This window comes from Perissodus microlepis, chromosome 18 (assembly GCF_051167445.1).
Source record: "Perissodus microlepis isolate ML-2025 ecotype Zambia chromosome 18, ASM5116744v1, whole genome shotgun sequence".
Lineage (NCBI taxonomy): Eukaryota > Metazoa > Chordata > Actinopteri > Cichliformes > Cichlidae > Perissodus > Perissodus microlepis.
Genome location: NC_140478.1, coordinates 33,102,697 through 33,118,221, shown reverse-complemented (window position 1 = coordinate 33,118,221; position 15,525 = coordinate 33,102,697). Strand labels below are relative to the sequence as shown.

The window sequence follows — 15,525 nt, the reverse complement described above, 5'->3', positions numbered from 1 at the left end:
CTCAGAGGAAAGCAGGAGAGAGAGGACATATCAGCACTTTGATTTGGATGCTCTGGTTTAAACAGCACATGGTTCATAACAGGAAACACAAGGAAATGTGACAGCTGTGAGGAAACCAAGCATCACCTTACACCAGGCTGTCAGAAACATGCGGCTGAGAGCTGCAGACTGATCCCAAACCTCATTAAAGTCACTGACAGCGAAACTTTCAGGTCATGTTAAAGTAACAGAATCAGTTCTTCTTTTTCTCAGTGACGCGCTCGTTCACGCTTCCCACCAGCAGATGGCGCTAATGCACTATTTCCCTGTTTTCCAACCACTAATCTGCCTTCAACTGACGGAACTTCACATTGTGACACCAGGCGGAAGTAAACAAAGAAAAGGCGGAAGAACCGTTAGCTTTCCTCCCGTGTGTCTGAGCACGAAGTGTGTGAGCTGTGGCAGCAACAATGCCTTCCGTTCAGTATCTGAGAGAGTTTATCAACGAGCGACTAACTGCTGCTGCTGAACAAATATTCTTGGAGTTTGAAAAAACGATCGTCCAGTACGAGGAAGAGATCGACCGTCAGCGCAGACTGCTGGATATCACCTGGAAACCCCAAATCAAGCTGCACAGGACAGGTGAGTGTCCCTCTGAGGGAGGATCCTGATCACAGCTCTGCGGGACGTTTCTGATTGTGAGGTAGAAAAACCTGAATGCATCATTTTCATTTTCACCGAGCCGGTGTGTGTGTGTGTGTGTGTGTGTGTGTGTGTGTGTGTGTGTGTGTGTGTGTGTGTGTGTGTGTGTTGTGTGTGTGTGTGGCTCATACACATGTCGATATTAAGTGTAAATAACTCAGACTGAGCTGATGGACTCTGAGTTTGTGTCTTTAATGACAGTTTAATCCGAGCAGCTGCTCAGTGAGATGCAGCACAGATGCTTCTTATCTGTGATCCGTGTGTTTACCTTCAGACAGCTTTAACTTGATTTAAAACTGATAGATGTAAAAACAGGGCGGGTCCATCGGGCTCAGAGTCTATTGGAGAACCTGGTTGGTGTCATTTGTTGCCATCAGGCTGTAAGCATGTGCTGTTTATAAACTGAGAACATGAAGCACGTATGAAATTATGAGTTTAGAGCTTATCAGTGTCTTAAAATTGAACTGCAGCGCTGGCTAGTGTGAAGCTTCTGACAATAAAAATGCATATATGAACTTTAATTTGTATCATATTTGTTACAGCTGGCTTTTCTCAATTTATTGGCTGCATTTTTATTATTTTTTTTGTTTTTAATTCATTTAGGATTTCAGTGGAGAGAAACCCACTGATGATGTAAGTCTCAAAAACTCACAAAGACTCACAAATATGATCCACCAGGTGTTAAGGAGTTAAAGACTTCAGCAAATGAAACAGAAACAATCAACAGTTTCTCCAGATCCCTGTCAGTGTCAGTGTATCTACAGCAAATGTTACAAAATGATGATTTGGTGGAAAATGTCTGCCAACTGACTTCAAACCTGCAGAAGCGCTTTGGTTAACAGCAGCTCTTCTGAATGGAGCTGCTGATCGTTTTTAAGCTGCTTTTACTGCTCAGGGGACGAGCTTTCATGTTCCAGAGCAGCTGACATTAACTTCAACTATGGACCCGCCTCATCTGCAATAATTCAGCAGTCGTGAATGCACAAATACAAAAGTCAGCCATTACTTTTATGTAACTCTGGGTATAATCGGCTCTGCTCACAACCTCTTGAGATTCTGAGGAGCAAAGCTGATTTTAAAAAATGAGTCCAACGTCTAACTAGGGCTGCTCGATTATGGCAAAAATGATAATCACGATTATTTTCACTGAAATTGAGATTATTTGACGATATTTATTTAACAATAACAATGTGTTGAATAATGACTTTAAAGATTGTCAAAAAATAATATAAAATAGTGCAAATACTGATAACAGTGCAAATGTTTGCAATATAAGGAAAAATGAAAGATGTAAACATCTGTGTTTAGTGAACTTTGCAGTGTTGCTCTGTGGTGCAGCTACGACACTGTAGCAAAGTTTACACACTGTGTCTACTTGATCCACGTCTGACTCCGCGAACCCATAATGTTTCCACACCACTGAAGTTTTTTTTACCTCTCTTTTCAACCAACGGCAGTCACTCTCCTCTCCAAATAACTTCTGCTTAGCTTTCCGAGCTTCCCTCGGGTCCTCTTAATCAGCGGTCCCCAACCCCCGGGCCTCGGACCGGTACCGGTCCGTGAGTCGTTTGGTACCGGGCCGCGAGAGTTGAGGCTCAGGTGTGAAATGTATGGTTTTCAGGGTTTTTATCAGTTTTCAGCGTTATTTTGTTATCGTTTTTATCATTTACTCAGTTTTCCTGGGTCTTTTCACATGTGTTATGAATAAATCTTCTTTTTTTCGGTACCGGTACTAGTTTTATTTTGTTGTATTTATCCACGACACCTTAAAGGCCGGTCCATGAAAATATTGTCGGGCATAAACCGGTCCGTGGCGCAAAAAAGGTTGAGGACCGCATCTCTTAATTGTTGTGACACGTGTTCGAAATGCAGAGAGGTGCGCTCGATTTGCCACACGGAGCAGCGCGAGAGTAAAGCGCGAGGGAGGGGCTAATAATCGGCTCAGTCATTTTTAATGATCATTGAAAGCCCAGATTGTAATCGTGATTATTATTAATTGAGCAGCCCTACGTCTAACATCATCACTTTTCTTTTTCTCGTGTCCTTTTTTTCCTCCAGACGTCCCACAGCAGCCTGTCTGTAAGGAGGAGGTTCTCCCTGAGCAGCAGCTCTGGATCCAGGAGAGGAGCTCCAGTCTGGACCAGGAGGAACCAGAACCTCCACAGATTAAAGAGGAAGAGGAGGAACTGTGCAGCAGTCAGGAGGGAGAGCAGCTGGGACTGAAGGAGGAGACGGATACCTTTTTGGTGACTGCTGCTGAGGAAGGAGACCACAGTGAACCAGAAGCAAACACTGACCAGCTCCCCTCTCACAGCTCTGACACTTTTACGTTTCTTCAGTCCAAATCTAAAGAAATATTTGAAGTTATTAATAATTCTATCCAGTACGAGGAAGAGAACGACCATCAGCACAGACTCATGGATATCAGCTGGAAACCCAAAATACAGCTTCACATTACAGGTATGTAAAAGTCTGAATGAAGTCACACATGAATGGGACTCATGGAGGATCCTAATCACAGCTCTGCGAGACGTTTATGATTGTGAGGGCTTTTTGGAGATGTGAGCTAACAAACAGCAAATAGAAGACAGGACTGCACTGCGCTCCATTCAAACAGCAGGCGCTGAAATCCTTTAAGACAAATCAGGCCAGATTTGAGCCTTTTATCCAATCTGAGTCCATCACTGACCGAGTTTCTTTAAGCTGATTCATTTCAAACAGCTTTATGTTTCCTGGTAAACTTGTGAGAGTTTCAAACGTCGTAAATAAAGAAAAGCATCCAGTTGTCTGAATGTAATTTTTTCACCACACAAAAAATGCTGCTACCAGATTTTCATACAAATATATTTTCCTGCTGTTCATCTGAAATAAATCTTCATTAAGTATTGCTTGCAAACACATGATTACTTGGTTATTAGGATTTGTATTTATAGTACATATGTTGTATTTGCATTTAAATTTAATATTTTAACCACATTTCAAAATAAATGCACAAATGCATTCAGTCACCCTGATCAAGTCTGTTGTTGCAGTGTGTCAGGATGCACTAAGGTGAAGCGCACACTCGCAATGTCTAACAGGAAGTTTTGGTTTGGTAGGCTTCTATTTTGAAGTCCACTAACCACTGTCTTTTGAGGGCAACTTCCTAAAGCCTGATTCATGGAGTGCACACATGATTATGGGCTAATGACGATCACCTGAAAGTTTATCACTGTTAGTGGGGTAAAATGAGTGCAGCATTTCACTGTATATGTTTATTTGTAGCTGGAGTGTGTGGTGGGGAATCTCTTGAATTTTATTGGTGATGATCGATGATGGGTGGCGATTTCAGGAGGAATATATTGAGAGCTCTGGAAAACAACGAGTCTGTCTGTTGTGCTTGTTTTTTCCATCATCTGGTCCCCTTCATGTTAACCACGACCGCTACACAGTGCTGCTGTATTTGGCATCATTATCTTGTTTCTTGTGATTAGTTTGGACGCTCGTATTTGTAAACGTCTGTGATCATTCTGCTTCTACCATCATGAGTGAAAATGACTGAACCGTGAAGCCCGAACACGTCCTCCACCGTGCATCACAGATGAGCTTGCATGTTTAGGATAATGAGCAGAGTCACTTACTCCAAACTTTGGTCTTTCCATCACTTTGGGCAAAGATTTCTTCTTTTTTCAGTCAGCCCATAAAACATCGTCCCAGAGCTTTTGTGGTTCCTTTCTGTACTCCTTTGCAAATTCCAATCTGACTTTTGCTGCTACTGAGTGATTTTAATGTTGCAGTGTGGCTCTTTGAAGTTGATTTTTGATGTTTCAGACTGTTTTTAGGGAGTTCGTCTATACTGCTCTCAGCATTTGTCTGTTATCAGTTGTTGTTTTTTGGATAACCAGTTTGATGCCCGTTGCACCACACACCGCTGATTTCCTGCTTTTTCAGGACGTTCCAGATATTGGTACTGCTCACTGTTTTTGGAACCCTTGGCATGTTTTTTCCCGTAGACAGCCCTCTGGTCTTCATATTGATCTGTCCTTTTCAACTATAAAAACGTTCACAGGTGAGAGTCAAAGATTAAACTGAGAGTAGATATTCAGGACTATTTAAGGATTAAACGGCCGGTCTTGTACGGCACACCTGGATACCTGGAGACTTAAGCTCACTCGATAAATTGGATGTTTTAATATTATCTTGTTTGATGTTCAACTTGTCCACAATTAAGTGCCAGGGAATAAAAACTAAATAAAATAAAATAAAAACTGATCTGTCCTAATCATCTTTGGAGATCACATCTAAAATCATAAGTACACGGCTATGGCGTTATTTCTGTGCCACTATTCTGAGAGCACGTAAAAAAAATTTAAGCGCATGTAAAAAAAAAAGTTGCAGGTGCAAGTGTTGCATTTTGAGGAGAAATTAATTTTGAGCGAAGAAAAGAGAAATTTGAGTGAACAAAATTCATTGCTGCGTGCAAAAAATGTATTTCAGTGTTTGCTATTACACACACACACACACACACACACACACACACACACACACACACACACACACACACACACCAGCAGCCCCTCTCGCTCAGTTTTTGCATTTGCGCTCGCTCGCAATGTGTTGCTCGCGCTCTCAACATTTCTGCCCGTGCGCGCTCAACTCTTTCTCTACACCGTTATATTTGTGCCACAAAACCAGCCAATCACAGACTTGGATGCAAAAAAAATCTGATTGGCTGTTCTGGTCTCCAATCAGCTTGAAGTGACGAAATGCAATATCCCAGAATGCATTTCGTCCAAAACTCAAACGAGGAGGAACACAGAGTGGCGGAGTTTGAAATATTACTCTTTCTGGGTCACAAAATAAACTTTTAACATATTTTAATGCGAGAATGTTTCTGTGTAAACTTCAAATATCTGCTCGATTTATCAAGACATCACATACTTGCAAAAGTGCTCTGACGTTTTCGGAGATGCAAATTAACTGGACCTGCTGCTGTAATGCTGTGTGGGTTCACTGTGACTCCTGGAACTGTTTTCAAAATTAAAGGGTTTCTGATTGGACACCAGTACTAACGTTTGTGTTTGGTCCAGAATTGTACAAAGGTCAGAGTTTTCTTTGGACATTGGCAGTGTTTTCTCTTATTTTTACACATCGTTGTACCTGAATATTTTCAGACAAATGTTTTTTGTTCGTTAAGCTACTGAACTCTGTCCTATGAATCATTAAAACAGCATCTAATTCAAGGATTGAATCAAATACCTGACAGATTCATCTGCACCTTCAGCTGTTCATCTGCTGTTCACCAAAGCGTCATCAGAAATGGTCTCAGAGAAGGGCGGCTTACAGGAGGCCACGCCTACGGAAGAAAAACAGGGAGGAAAGGCTGAGGTAACTGGACTATAAAACAGATGGACGGATCTGATGGAGTTATGAATCTGAATCACGTCAGCCTGTTTGAAGGAGGTCAGGAGTGAGGTCTAACAGTCGGTGTCTGCAGCCTCTGTAGAACACAGTGGAGGCACTGCCCTGGTTTGCGCTGCATTTCAGCCAGTGTTGTTGGAGCTCATTAAAAATGAAGGAATTATAAATGCAGAAAAGTACATGCAGATTTAATCCACCGTACAATATCACCTTGAGCCTGGAAATGGCTTCATTTTCAGTCTGAGCATGATCACAAACAGTCAGATGATGCATCAGAAGGTCATCTAGATGGTGCTCTACTGTGTGTTTTTCTATGAGTCGTGGATCAGTCTCCCTGGAAGTCAGACCTCAACATTGCTGAAGAAGTGTGGGGTTTTGACAGGCAACAAAACAAAATTCAGCCAATATCCAAAGAATATCTATAAATCTTTTTCAGGAACCCTGGAGAACTCTTCTTTAACACTACCTGAATAAATGACAAAATAAGCTGCCAAACTGTGTTCAGTCTGTGGTGAAGATTAAAGGTAGCCAAACCACATCAATCAATACCAGATATTTAAAATTTTATAAACCTTTGCTTTGTATACTGTATAATGTATTTGGTTTTGCACACATTTCAATAAATCTGCCGTTTCATTAACTTGATACATCATTTCCTCATTTTCCAGGCAAAACATAAATGAAGGATAGCTTTAGACTTTTGCACAGTATTACACTTTTATTTATCTCACTCATCTGTAAATTTTTACCAACTGACATTTTTAAAATACACATGCAAAATATAAACATTTATTTAAATGTACTGGAAATGTATTCAAACTGAAAGTTCTTTAAAGAATCGACTAAAAGTCTTTGCACTTGGAACAAAAACCTGCATGAATGCCATAAAAACAACACAAACACAATCTTTTTATTTTGTTACTGTTAGAAAGTTGGTTTGTCATGTCATACTGATCATTTATTCATTCAGTATATGTTCATTGCCTGCAGCTTTTCTACCTTGCCATTTAACCTCTCTCTTCCTTTACTGCTGCATGTCTGCTGATGTTCCTCTGTTGATTTCTGGAGTGGCAGCCTTTGTGGATGACACTTATTTTCTCTGTAAAAGTCTTATTTTGACAATGTATTTTCTCGGGGATGTTTTTCTATTATCGCATCACTTTTCTTTTTCTCGTGTCCTTTTGTCCCTCCAGACGTCCCACAGCAGCCTGTCTGTGAGGAGGAGGAGGTTCTCCCTGAACAGCAGCTCTGGAAGCAGAAAAGGAGCTCCAGTGTGGACCAGGAGGAACCAGAACCAGAGGGAGAGCAGCTTGGACTGAAGGGGGAGACTGATACCTTTGTGGTGACTGCTGCTGAGGAAGAAGACCACAATGACCCAGAAGCAAACACTGACCAGCTTCTTTATCACAAATGTCCTATAAATGAGAGCCAAAATCATGAAGGAAGCTGGAATTTAGATTCAGGGACAAATAGTAACTCAGAGAGTCTGTGTAACTCTGACACAGGTAAAAAGTCCTTAACATGTGATTTTTGTGGAAAATCCTTTAAGAATAAGTACAACATGAATCAACATCACAGAATCCACACAGGTGAGAAGCCGTATTCTTGTGAAACATGTGGGAAAGGTTTTTATGTGTCATCATCTCTTAAAAGCCATAAGACTACCCATACAGGTGAGAAACCATATTCTTGTAAAACATGTGGGAAAAGTTTCACACAGAGGGGTAGTTTGACTATACACATGAGAACGCACACAGGTGAGAAGCCGTATCATTGTAAAACGTGCAGGAAAATATTCACATGTAGCAGTCATTTATCAGTGCACATAAGAACACACACAGGTGAGAAACCATATTGTTGTAAAACATGCGGGAAAATGTTCACATACAGAAGTCAGCTGTTCGGGCACATAAGAACGCACACTGGTGAGAAACCGTATCATTGCAAAACATGCGGGAAAATGTTCACATATAACAGTCATTTGTGGCGTCACATGAAAACTCACACAGGTGAGAAACCATAATGTTGTACAAAATGCGGAAGAATGTTCACATACAGAAGTGTCTGGACATAGAAGAACTCACACCGTTTTATCATGTATCATTTTCAGAAATTGTAGTCTTGAAACATTTGGAGAGAAGCCAAGCGTGAAAGAAGATTGGCGGACTTATACGTGTTCACAGGAGAGCTTTCAGAGTTCAAATATCTTTAGACTGTGTTCCGACAAGCATCATTTATTGCATGATTATTATGTATAAAGCAGAGTTTCATCTAATCTGTTCTCATCTAATTCTTCAGTGAAAATATGGTGACTCTTAAAAAAATGAATTTTAGTTTTGGTTTTATTTATTGATATACAGTCTTTATTTACAGGGGGATTGAAACTCAATTTGTATATTAAGTTTTGTATTTGCTGTCTATTAGTGGATAACCAATGACTGTTGCTGGTTGGTGTCTTGTGATGTAAAACTGCATTCGAGCTATTTGTTTTTTAATAAATAGAAAATGTTGATGTTTTTTTATTTTGTTTTTTATATTTGAAGCTATTCAGTTTATTTGGTTCATAATACCTTTGGTTATTTAGTTCATTTAGACTGACTTCGTTTTGTTGTGTTTTATCTGCATAGCAGTAACTAATGACAGTAATAAAGTAGAAAGTTTCGAGGGGATGATTGTTTCCCTTGGACTCCTCCAGCCTGCAGCAAAGACCTCGTTCCCATAGCTGCACATATGTTTCTCTGCTTGAGAGCACAGTGTGAGGCAAAGATGTTTGTCCTGTGTCATGGGGACCTGCCAGAGCTGAGGAAGGCTGGTTTGAGCTCATCTTTCATTCAGCACCGCTTTAAAAGGTCAAAGAGGGTTTCAAGCAGAGTAGAATAAGATGGAATAGGGATAAATGAAGATTGATTGATTGATTGAATCTTTATTTTGAACATGTTGAAAAAGTACAACAAAATAGAATTAAAAGAGACAAATGAACAAAGAAAAACAAAAGGAAAACGAGCAACCACAACTCCAAATAACGTTCATGTTCAAAAAGGAGCAGGAAGAAGCATAAGCTTATTTAATCCCACCCCTTTTCCACTATATAGTATCAATAGACTACAGAAATACCTCCTTGCAATTACATTATATGTCATGTGTAATTTTTTTTTTTTATATATATACATATATGTTTCTATCTATCCATACATACGTATATACACATACGCACATATACACATTTTCAATAACCTCATTAACACCTCAAGGATACACAACCTACAAATATATATATATACCCATACCAACATACCCGTGCACCCGCACACACATGAAAGTATTAGACAAGAACACCCTATCAAATCTCTACCTTTTCCCTGTACCCTGTAAAAACCAAATCCTTAAACCGCTTTTTAAACTGCGCCATGCTTGGACATTGCTTCATATCTTTACTTAGTCTGTTCCACAGCTTCACTCCACACACAGAGATGCAAAAACTTTTTAATGTTGTACGGATACGAGGATGTTTTAAATTTAATTCCCCCCTCAAATTGTATCCCCGTTCCCTTTTAGAAAACATTTTTAGAATATTGTCAGGAAGCAGGTTATTTATTGCTTTATATATAATTTGTGCAGTGAGAAAATGAACCAGATCTGTGAATTTTAGAATTTTTGATTTTAAGAATAGTGGATTTGTATGATCTCTGTAACCAGTTTTATGGATTATCCTTAAGGCCCTTTTTTGTAATATAAAGACTGATGATAGCGAACATTTGTAAGTATTGCCCCAAACCTCTGCACAGTAATTCAAATACGGTGCAATCAGGGAACAATAGAGAATGTGGAGTGATTTGTGGTCCAGAATGTGTTTTACTTTACTCAAGATTGAGACACTTCTTGAAATTTTGTTATGTATATGATTTATATGAGACTTCCAGTTTAATTTATCATCTATAATCACACCAAGAAACTTATGTTCAAGTACTCTTTCAATTTCCACACCATCTATATGAATCTGCACTTGTGCATTTCTAAGGGAATTCCCAAATAAGATAATTTTAGTTTTACTTAGATTTAGCGATAGTTTGTTCCTGTTAAACCATTTTTTAATTTTGCACATTTCTGAAGTAATTGTATCCAGCAGCTCCTTTAGATTCCCCCCAGGACAAAAAATATTTGTGTCATCTGCAAATAATACTAATTTTAAAATATCAGATGCCTTACAAATATCATTTATATAAATAATAAATAATAATAAGATAAGGGTTTACTTCAATTTTACCTTTATAATGTTTGAATAGATTTTTATAGATTATTGCTGTTAGCTTCTGCATGCATTAAATAAATTGAATCTGTTATTAAAGTAAAGCCCACCTGTCATTACTTATTTCATTCAATAGTTTATTTCAGATTGTGTGTTAGAGAAACATTTTTACCCCTTTACCTCCATCATTTTGGTTTGTGTACACCTGAACTTTGTTGAAAACTGTTACACAGGGGTCTATGTCTGTTCCTCAGACTCCTCCCACCTGAATGCTGTCATTATACAGCCACTTGAGCTCGGTCCTTAGGATGTTTCAGATTAAATATCTGGCACTATGGCTCCATGAATATGGACTCTCAGAAGTGGAAAGTCCACTGCAGTCCAACATCAGGCTGGTTGTGCTTTGACTTGTGCAGACAGAAATCATCTCATTGGTTGAGTTCAACATCAGTGGGTGGAGTCAGAAACAGTTTCAGGTCAGTCGGTGAGGTTATTTCTGTCTTTACCTCTGTGTGTTACTCTACTCGATCTATTTTCTTTTTCTTGTTTCCTTTTGTTCCTCCAGACGTCCCACAGCAGCACATCTGTACGAAGGAGCAGGAGGAGGTTCTCCCTGAGCAGCAGCTCTGGAACCAGGAGAGGAGCTCCAGTGTGGACCAGGAGGAACCAGAACCTCCACAGATTAAAGAGGAAGATGAGGAACTCTGCAGCAGTCAGGATGGAGAGCAACTTGCATTTAAAGAGACTGATACCTTTATGGTGACTGCTGCTTATTAGGAAAGAGATCATAGACCATAATAGGAGTAGCTCCTCTCTCACAGCTCTGCCGTAGCTGAGAGAAGAGATCAGGAAAGAAAGAATAAAGATTTGGGATCATCTAAAAATTCAGAGTCAAAGTCAAAGAAGAGACTTCACATAAACTGACATCACAGCAAAAATGTAAGACTCTCCTTTATCAAAAAGTCAGTGTGACTCTGGTGCAAGTAAAAAGTCTTTAAAATGTGAAAAGGTTCCAAATGAATAAATTTCACAGAATCCGCACATGAAAGAAGTCTTGCTCTTGTAAAGAATGTGAGAAACATTTTACTCACAACAGTACTTTGACTGTCCACATGAGAACGCACACAGGAGAGAAGCCATATCATTGTAAAACCCACGGGAAAACATTCAATGTAGGAGTTAGTTGTCAGTACACACAAGAACTCAGACAGGTGACAAACATATGAATGTAAAGCATGTGGCAAAATATTCATATTGTGTAGAAATATTTTACGCCAGCAGTCCCCAACCTTTTTTGCACCACGGACCGGTTTATGCCCGACAATATTTTCACGGACAGGCCTTTAAGGTGTCGCGGATAAATACAACAAAATACAACTAGTACTGGTACCGAAAAAAAGAAGATTTACTCATAACACACGTGAAAAGACCCAGGAAAACCGAGTTAACGATAAAAACGATAACAAAATAACCCTGAAAACCGATAAAAACCCTGAAAACCATACATTTCACACCTGAGCCTCAACTCTCGTGGCCCGGTACCAAACGACTCATGAACCGGTACCGGTCTGAGGCCCGGGGGTTGGGGACCGCTGTTTTACGCCACACTGAAAATCACATGGGTCAGAAGTCCTAGTCTTGACAGTTAAACATTATTAGGGAATCCAGCTTTGGGCAAAACATCCAAAAATGTGTACATGTTTCAGTTTTCAGAGTTCAAACTCCTTTTGTGTTTGAGTTTATTACGTGTAACACTGATCAGTCTGATCTGTTATCCATCTACATCAGGCTTCTCGGTGATGTTCAGTGAAGCTTTATTCTGATTAGATTTTGTTGTTAAAAAAAACAAAACATGGACAGTTGTTTAGTTTATTTGGCTCATTTTCGATTATGAAGTTCATTTAAATCAGTTTGTTGTTAGCTTTATTTAGGACAGCTTCCTTTGAGCTCATCGTACAGCCATGCGTCACATGATCCCAGGCAGTCATGAGTAGAGGAGGATGAAAATAATGGATGATTAATTTTTGTCTTCATGCATTTAATATTTTGAACATAATTTCACAGAATATTGCTGTTAGCTCCTGCAAGCTGTAAATAAAGCATTTAACTTGTTGTTAAAGTAAAACTCTCTTGTCTTTATTTTATTTGACTGTTTTGGTTTCTTTAAAATGCCAGTAGCCTCTTCTCAGTGATCTAAAATACAACGATGTAGTATGAGTGCGCTTGTTTTTAAAAAGTTCCTTCATGTAATGATCTGCTAGAGGGTGTGGGGGAGCCACAGCCCCATCCTCCAGGGCACGAAGCAGGTATGGAGGAGATCAAAACTCCAGACATCCAGAGGCCCTCAGAACACAAGAGACCAAGGAAGACCAACAGAGGGGCATCCGCGCCACTGTCCCAGAAAGAGCTGAGGAGAGCCCCAGCCAGCTGTGCCAGAGCGACCGAGCCCCAGGCCGAGAGGCTGAGGGCACCCCACCCCCGAAGTGGCCCAAGTGAGCCCCAGGCTCCAGGCTGGACAATTTAACACCAGACAATCTAAACTAGAAATACCAATAACTACGCTACGAACAAGTCACACAGAGAAAACAATAATGAATGAACAAGACTCAAAAAAACATAAAGACAAAACAAAGAGTCAGAAACCCAAGGACCCTAACAGTTTTATATTTAGACTATTATTTACTCGATTCTGTCAAAAAACAGACAAATATTCACATTGGTTGGTTGAATCTATGAAAATGCAAAAGATAACATTTTGACATAATGAAATGAATGAGGTGATTCTCAGCTATTAGCTTGAAAATGGGAATTTTATTTAAATATGAGAAGAAAGAGTTCTTAGTCTTTTATTTTATAAAAGAGAAATTACGCAAAGGAATCAAAAATATGAAAAAAAAAATGACCTAAAGACTTTTAGCTTCATGTGAGAGATTTTAACTTAAAGAGATAAACCTCTGTTACTCTGTTTATTTTGCTTCTGCTGCATTTTTGCATGTCCTCATCCACTAAATATAAAATAGTGTAAATGAGCAGCTTTTGATGTTTGACAGTTTTTATTGTGTCTGAACGTTCCTGCAGTTGGTTTGTGGTTGATGTGGATTTGCTGCTCATGTGAATCCTCCCACAGTGTTTCATTAGCAGCTGTAACCACAGTGACTCTGATAAAACAGGAATTAGCAGAATCCATCTGATATGAAGCTGTGCTTTGAATACCACTTCCCTCCTCTTTGAAGAGTAGTCAGATATCTGTGTTCAGGTTTTTGTACAGCCTCTTCTACACTTTGTATCACTGTGTTTGTAGAGCACAGTAGTAGAGAGCTGTGTCTGCCAGGGTTAGGGCTGCTATGGTCAGATTAGTTGATGTAGAAGATGTTTCTGATTCATATCGTTTATCAGGAATATATTCATTGCCACTCCATGATCTTGCTCCTTTCCAGAGTATAAACTGAGGAGCCTGAAGGTCAGAATCATGTCTGTACCAGTGAAGTAGAGGATAACTATCACTTGTCTCATAGCTACATGTGAGTGTGACAGATTCTCCTTCTGTTTCAGTGACTTCAGGTTGTTGAGGAGTGATTGAGTCTCCAGCTGTTAGTCCTGGAAAAAGAAAGAAGAAAAGTAGTGAAATGCAGTCTGTATATCTGCTTAATGCAGCAGCTTCAACTAAACTTTAATCCCTGTTCTTAAACTCACCTATAATGTGAGATAGAAGCAAAAAGAGGTGCAGCAACATGTCTTTGGAGTTATTAAAGCCAGACAGACAGCACATGAACAATGTTCTTCCACTGCAGCACAATGACCAACAAATAATGTCATTGGATGAGCTCAACTTCAGTGGGCGGGGCCAGTGTAATAGCTCAGCCAATCAAATAGTTTTGTGCTTCCACAGCAGCTCTGTCTCTGTCTCTGATCTTTACTGCTTCATTTCTCTGTTGTCTTTGTCATCAGTCCAATGACAAAAACATATGTGAACTGCTTCAGTCTTTCCAGTCATGTCAAGGCTTCCAAAGTTTCCAGTGAAATGATGACTTATGTGAATGTGATGAATCTTAAATTATCTATTTTCACTAAATGATGATATATAGACAGATACTTTATATGTACAGAAAACATTAAAAAAAACAAATAAAAGAAAAAATGAAGTTTGTTAAAAACATTCGTGATATTTAAAGTCCCTGAACTGAATATTTCCTTTGTTTTTTGCCAAGTTACTGAATTAACAATGGAAATGAGTTTATTTGCTCTGTGTTGTTCTAAAGATGGGGTTTTTGTAGATGCCAAGACAGATTTCTCTCTTTTTTAAAACTGGCTTTCAAATGCATCACTGGCCTTGTCCCAGAGTTAGTGACCAATATGATTCTAAAAGTCAGCTCATGGAGCCTGAAAACTACCAAAATCCAAAACATTACTTGGTGAGTCCTCGTTTTCTTTCAAATGTCCTCATATTTTGAATAGTTTACCATTTGCAATAAAACTAGCTGATGTTCAACATTCAGTCTGAGAATTGTTCTCTTCACAGCAGCACTTATTATTGACACAATGGTTGAACACAGTGCAGAAGGAGAGCACCGCCTACTGGATGATGTCGCCCTCTGTCTCCTCTTTGAGTTTCACTTCTCTCACTTCCTCTTCCTCCTGGTTCACAGACTGTTAGCAGCATTTGAATCACTGTGAGGAGGGAGGATGGAGCACTTTGCACTGTGTGCAAGGACAACGAGCCAAATGTTCTCCATCACTGAGCTGCTTAATACTTGAAATTTAAGAATTATATGAGGTTTAAGTTTGACATGAACAGAATTTTACCAAAACAGAATCTCTTACAGAATTCACCTGCTTGCTGCTACTACTGCACATTCACCTAATGTATATACTATATATATAATATATAGTATATACTATATATACTATATACCCAATTTTTACACATGTCGAGGAGCGTGTCAGGTTACATTTCACTGTGTGTTATACTTGTATAATTATACATGTGACAAATAAAGAACCTTGAACCTTGAACCCCTTATGGTTATGATTAGAGAAAAAAATACACATGACATAAGTCGAACAGGGAATTAAAAGCAAAACTAAAATTGAAAAGAACACATCATCTCATCTATATGAAAATATGAGCACCAGAACTTCTGATTTATTAGACCAAAGGCCAAATATTTAAGATCTGAATATAGTAAAAAATAATTCAT

General features: G+C 39.2%; 1 protein-coding gene across 2 annotated transcripts; it reads left to right on the top strand.

The window, feature by feature from the left end:
- Positions 1 to 367: 367 nt before the first annotated feature.
- Positions 368 to 11,435, top strand: LOC146368647 (uncharacterized). Of its 2 annotated transcripts, XM_084912233.1 has the most exons (4): positions 368 to 621; positions 2,740 to 3,141; positions 7,275 to 7,670; positions 10,893 to 11,435. In XM_084912233.1, exons 1-4 carry the CDS (start codon positions 450 to 452, stop codon positions 11,102 to 11,104), a joined length of 1,182 nt encoding a protein of 393 aa, XP_084768359.1. In that variant the 5' UTR covers positions 368 to 449; the 3' UTR covers positions 11,105 to 11,435. The 2 variants fall into 2 exon arrangements, with proteins under 2 accessions (XP_084768359.1, XP_084768358.1); XM_084912232.1 differs by lacking the exon at positions 10,893 to 11,435 and having other exon boundaries at positions 7,275 to 8,598.
- The last annotated feature ends 4,090 nt before the right edge of the window (positions 11,436 to 15,525 follow it).